Raw genomic sequence first — 6,000 nt, forward strand, 5'->3', positions numbered from 1 at the left:
TTTTAGAATTATAAGCGGCCAATCGATGGTACCTACGGCCCTCCTGCCAAGCGGCACGAAGGGGAAATGTACACTGTGCCGTACAGTACTGGGCAGGGGCAGCCTCAGCAGCAGCAGCAGTTGCCCCCAGCCCAGTCCCAGTCTGCCAGCCAGCAACAAGCTGCCCAGCCTTCCCCTCAGCAAGATATGTACAACCAGTTCAGCAATGCCTATCCTGCCACTGCCACCGCTGCTACTGAACGCCGACCAGCAGGCGCTCCCCAGAACCAGTTTCCATTCCAATTTGGCCGAGACCGTGTCTCTGCACCCCCTGGCTCCAGTGCCCAGCAGAACATGCCACCGCAAATGATGGGTGGCCCCATACAGGCATCGGCTGAGGTTGCTCAGCAAGGCACCATGTGGCAGGGACGTAATGACATGACCTACAATTATGCCAACAGGCAGAGCACGGGCTCTGCCCCCCAGGGTCCTACGTATCATGGTGTGAACAGAACAGATGAAATGCTGCACACGGATCAGAGGGCCAACCACGAAGGCCCATGGCCTTCTCATGGCACCCGCCAGCCCCCATATGGTCCCTCTGCCCCCGTGCCTCCCATGACCAGGCCCCCACCATCTAACTACCAGCCCCCACCAAGCATGCAGAATCACATTCCTCAGGTATCCAGCCCCGCTCCCCTGCCTCGGCCAATGGAGAACCGCACCTCTCCTAGCAAGTCTCCATTCCTGCACTCTGGGATGAAAATGCAGAAGGCAGGTCCACCAGTGCCTGCCTCGCACATAGCGCCTACCCCTGTGCAGCCCCCCATGATTCGGCGGGATATCACGTTCCCACCTGGCTCTGTTGAAGCCACACAGCCTGTGTTGAAGCAGAGAAGGCGGCTCACAATGAAAGACATTGGTAAGAACTCCCTTCCTGGATTGCGCAATCCACCCCTTTGCACCTTGTCCATTGTTTTTCTTAAGCCTGATATTCTGGATGAGGTTGTAGCTGGTCCAGAGTTAACTAATGACCACTGTACTTTGGGTAAGGAAGAACTAAGCTGCTAACAGATTCCAGGCTTTGCTGTGCAGTGATGTCCCCGGGAGCTTAGGCACTGTGACAGCCAGGTGTGTGTCATCTGCAGATGAACTGCCTTCCACCTTGCATCATCTGCAGTGTAGCCTGACTGATGGGGCAGCCCTGGGGTTGCCTCCAGCCAATCTGGACTTGGTGGATGGATGACATAGAGATTTATTTCAGGAACCCCAGAGGCCTGGCGGGTAATGATGTCCCTCAAGTCTGGGCTGCTGGCAGAAAGCACATGGGCATTAGACACCATTAATATCCTGCTGTATGACGACAACAGCATCATGACCTTCAATCTCAGTCAGGTGAGTACAGAGCAGGAGGGCCTTGCTGTCATCCTGGCTGTGGGTAGTACTAAATGATGAACCCATAGCCAGCAGACTTGGCCTGCCTCTCTCAGATACCTTCCATTCCACTGGTCACAGGCTCAGCATATTGAGTGCAGTAATAATTTGTGTATTCTATTTAGGAAACAATGATGTTCAGGAAGATACCTTTGCTAGACCTCTGAGAAAACCTGTGGTCTTAACATTTTGAATAGAACCATTTCTATTTTTCCCTTTTTCTTCTAGCCTGAGTAAAAGCATTCTTTGTTGATACCAGCTTCCTTGGGATAGAATGAGCGCCAGGACTGTTTTCAATACATCATCTTTGCTTTCATTTTACTTGGACAGCAGAGAGTCTGGAGCTGTCTTCTGGTTCATTCTCTAGATAGCCACACTAGCCAGGCAGCACTAACCAGGGTTGGGCCATCATCTGCCTCCCAGCATGTATGTTAGCTGGATTGAAAGCAATGTCAGGACTCAAACCAAGCACTGAAGTATAGGCCATGAGCAACCCCCAATATTTCGTTTTATGTTCATCTTCAAAGCAGTCCACAGGCACAAATATGGCCATTTAGGAAATAGACACAAGTTCACACAACTGTCAATGGGATCCTTCTGATTCCAAAGCCTGACTTTTTTCTCGTTGCATAATGGTGCCTCCCCTGAGAACGTGAAGGAACAAATCTGGATTGAGCAATTTTCATGTGCCAAGCATTTAACACATTCTGTTCAGATCGCAGAACAGCCCTGTGAAGTTGAGGAACAGTGATCATTTCATGTTAGCAAGCTAGTTCCTGGAAAAAACTAACTGTAGGCTTAGATCTTTTTTATTTTAATTCTAAAGCCTGTCCTGTTTTGTTTATTTATTTGTTGATTTTTCACTCTGCTGCAGCCAAAATTAGCTTGACTGGAAACTAATGTTTTCTCCTAGGGGTGTGTGGCCCGTATTCAATCCACACGGGAACTTGGATGTCCTCAGCAATGGCTTGTTTCAGTGTTTGGAGAGCCAGAGCATTGCCCTGGTGGTCAGGCTGCAGGATGCGTGGTCTAGCCTCCTGGGGTGCTGGGGAGTTGATTGTCCATACTACACCTCCTTCTCTTAGCTCCTGCCAGCTGGACCATCCCAGCATGCATGGGCAGGGCTCAGCGGGGGAGTGCCATGTGGAGAGGGTCTTGAGAGAAACACTTCTGATGTTCACAATAGAAAACCAGCCCGTTGGGAGGAAAAGAGGAGACTGAGAGGGACAGAGCTGCCTGCTGGCGTTTCCATGCTGCTGGAGCCAGGCAGATGAGGAGGGAGTTTGGACAGGAGGAAAGTCCTTGTACCAGACCTAGGAAGGCCACTCCTGGCTTCAGCCTGCCCCACCCTGAATTTCAGCAGCCAGCCTTAAAAAAAAAAAAAATGGGGCGAGGTGGGGGGGCAACTCTGCCTCTCCCAGGTGATGGTTATTTGACCCAGAAGGAAAGGGAGTGGTGGTTTTGTTCTGGGACATTGTTCTTACCTTTATTTACTTCCTTTTCTTTGTTTTTTAGCTCCCAGGGTTGTTAGAGCTCCTTGTGGAATATTTCCGAAGATGCCTGATCGAGATCTTTGGCATTTTAAAGGAGTATGAGGTGGGCGACCCAGGACAGAGAACACTACTAGACCCAGGGAGATTTAACAAGGTGTCTAGTCCAGCCTCTGCGGAGGGGGAAGAGGAGGAGGAAGAAGAATTTCTGGGTCCTAAGTTGGAGGAGGACGCAAAGGAGGAAGCTGAAAATGATGAGGAGCTGGCCTTCCTGGGCAAGGACAGGTCGGCCTCCGAGAATGTCGAGGAGAAGCTGACAAGCAAGTTCGACAAGCTGCCAGTGAAGGTCGCCCAAAAGAACGACCCGTTTGTCGTGGACTGCTCCGATAAGCTTGGGCGTGTGCAGGAGTTTGACAGTGGCCTGCTCCACTGGCGGATTGGTGGGGGGGACACCACTGAGCATATCCAAACCCATTTTGAGAGCAAGACAGAGCTGTTGCCTTCCCGGCCTCACGCGCCCTGCCCAACCACCCATCGGAAACATGTCACGACAACAGAGGGTACACCAGGGACGACAGAACAGGAGGGGCCCCCACCTGATGGCCCTCCCGAGAAGCGGATCACAGCTACCATGGATGACATGCTGTCTACACGGTCCAGTACGTTGACCGAGGAGGGGGCTAAGAGTGCAGAGGCCGCCAAGGAAAGCAGCAAGTTTCCATTTGGCATCAGCCCAGCACAGAGCCACCGGAACATCAAGATCCTTGAGGATGAACCCCACAGTAAGGACGAGACCCCACTGTGTACCCTTCTCGACTGGCAGGATTCCCTTGCCAAGCGCTGTGTCTGTGTGTCCAATACCATCCGAAGCCTGTCATTTGTGCCAGGCAACGACTTTGAAATGTCTAAACACCCAGGGTTGCTGCTCATCCTGGGCAAGTTGATCCTGCTGCACCACAAACACCCAGAACGGAAGCAGGCACCACTAACTTATGAGAAGGAGGAGGAACAGGACCAAGGGGTGAGCTGTAACAAGGTAGAGTGGTGGTGGGACTGCTTGGAGATGCTCCGAGAAAACACCTTGGTCACACTCGCCAACATCTCGGGGCAGTTGGACCTCTCTCCCTACCCCGAGAGCATCTGCCTGCCTGTCCTGGACGGACTCCTGCACTGGGCCGTTTGCCCTTCTGCTGAAGCCCAGGACCCCTTCTCCACCCTGGGCCCCAATGCCGTCCTCTCCCCCCAGAGACTGGTCTTGGAAACCCTCAGCAAACTCAGCATCCAGGACAACAACGTGGACCTGATCCTGGCCACACCCCCCTTCAGCCGTCTGGAGAAGTTGTATAGCACCATGGTGCGCTTCCTCAGTGACCGAAAGAACCCGGTTTGCCGGGAGATGGCCGTGGTACTGCTGGCCAACCTCGCGCAGGGGGACAGCCTGGCCGCCCGTGCCATCGCCGTGCAGAAGGGCAGCATCGGCAACCTCCTGGGCTTCCTGGAGGACAGCCTGGCAGCCACGCAGTTCCAACAGAGCCAGGCCAGCCTCCTCCACATGCAGAACCCGCCCTTTGAGCCAACTAGCGTGGACATGATGCGGCGGGCTGCCCGCGCGCTGCTCGCCTTGGCCAAGGTGGACGAGAACCACTCGGAGTTCACGCTGTACGAGTCACGGCTGTTGGACATCTCGGTATCACCGTTGATGAACTCATTGGTGTCACAAGTCATTTGTGATGTACTGTTTTTGATTGGCCAGTCATGACAGCCGTGGGACCCCTCCCCCCTGTGTGTGTGTGCGTGTGTGGAAAACTTAGAAACTGACTGTTGCCCTTTATTTATGCAAAACCACCTCAGAATCCAGTCAACCCTGTGCTGTCCAGCTTCTCCCTGGGGAAAAAAGTCTCTCCTGTTTCTCTTACCTCCTCCCGTGCCCCCCTTTCTGTTCCTTGTCCTTCCCCTAACTCCCCTCAGGACCCCATCCTATTTGAAAAGACAAAGCTCTGCCTACATAGAAGACTTTTTTTATTTTAACCAAAGTTACTGTTGTTTACAGTGAGTTTGGGGAAAAAAATAAAATAAAATAAAACTGGCTTTCCCAGTCCTTGCATCAACGGGATGCCACATTTCATAACTGTTTTTAATGGTAAAAAAGAAAAAAAGAAAAAAATACAAAAAAAAAAAACTCTGAAAGACAGAAATGGTGACTGCTGAACTGTGTGTTGTTTATCATTGTACATTCACAATCCTGCAGGAGCCGAGGAGTTCGCAGTTGTGGGCAGACCTGTCCACCGGAGAGGCCTGTGCAGTAGAGTGTAGACCCCTTCATGTACTGTACTGTACACCTGATACTGTAAACACACTGTAATAATAACGTCTCACACGGAAATGAGAGAACGCTGGGTCAGCAGCAAGCTGTAGTTTTTAAAAATGTTTTTAGTTAAACGTTGAGGAGAAAAAAAAAAAAAAGGCTTTTCCCCCAAAGTATCATGTGTGAACCTACAACACCCTGACCTCTTTCTCTCCTCCTCGATTGTATGAATAACCCCAAGATCACCTCTTAGAACTGGTTTTAACCTTTAGCTGCAGCGGCCACGCTGCCACGTGTGTATATATATGACGTTGTACATTGCACATACCCTTGGATCCCCACAGGTTGGTCCCTCTCCCACCTACCCCTTTCTAGTATGACGAGTTAACAAGTTGGTGACCTGCACAAAGCGAGACACAGCTATTTAATCTCTTGCCAGACATTGCCCCTCGTGGCGCGATGCTGTACAGGTCTCTGTAAAAAGTCCTTGCTGTCTCAGCAGCCAATCAACTTATAGTTTATTATTTTCTGGGTTTTTGTTTTGTTTTGTTTTCTTTCTAATCGAGGTGTGAAAAAGTTCTAGGTTCAGTTGAAGTTCCTGATGAAGAAACACAATTGAGATTTTTTCAGTGATAAAATCTGCATATTTGTATTTCAACAATGTAGCTAAAACTTGATGTAAATTCCTCCTTTTTTTCCTTTTTTGGCTTAATGAATATCATTTATTCAGTATGAAATCTTTATACTATATGTTCCACGTGTTAAGAATAAATGTACATTAAATCTTGGTAA

At 50.5% G+C, this 6,000-nt stretch overlaps 1 protein-coding gene across 2 annotated transcripts in view; it reads left to right on the forward strand.

Moving 5' to 3' along the window:
• The window catches only part of ARID1A (AT-rich interaction domain 1A), an 85,240-nt gene extending 79,240 nt beyond the window's left edge, over positions 1 to 6,000 (forward strand). The window contains exons 18-20 of one of the 2 annotated variants that reach the window (XM_040979633.1): positions 7 to 901; positions 1,244 to 1,374; positions 2,929 to 6,000. In XM_040979633.1, the coding sequence (XP_040835567.1) occupies positions 7 to 901; positions 1,244 to 1,374; positions 2,929 to 4,662 (2,760 nt within the window). In that variant the 3' untranslated portion in view covers positions 4,663 to 6,000. The remainder of the gene's footprint in view (positions 1 to 6; positions 902 to 1,243; positions 1,375 to 2,928) is intronic. The other variant, XM_040979635.1, reaches the window with a different exon arrangement.

Source organism: Ochotona curzoniae, unplaced genomic scaffold (genome assembly GCF_017591425.1).
Source record: "Ochotona curzoniae isolate NIBS_2020 unplaced genomic scaffold, NIBS_Ocur_1.0 contig_3255, whole genome shotgun sequence".
Classification (NCBI taxonomy): Eukaryota; Metazoa; Chordata; class Mammalia; order Lagomorpha; family Ochotonidae; genus Ochotona; species Ochotona curzoniae.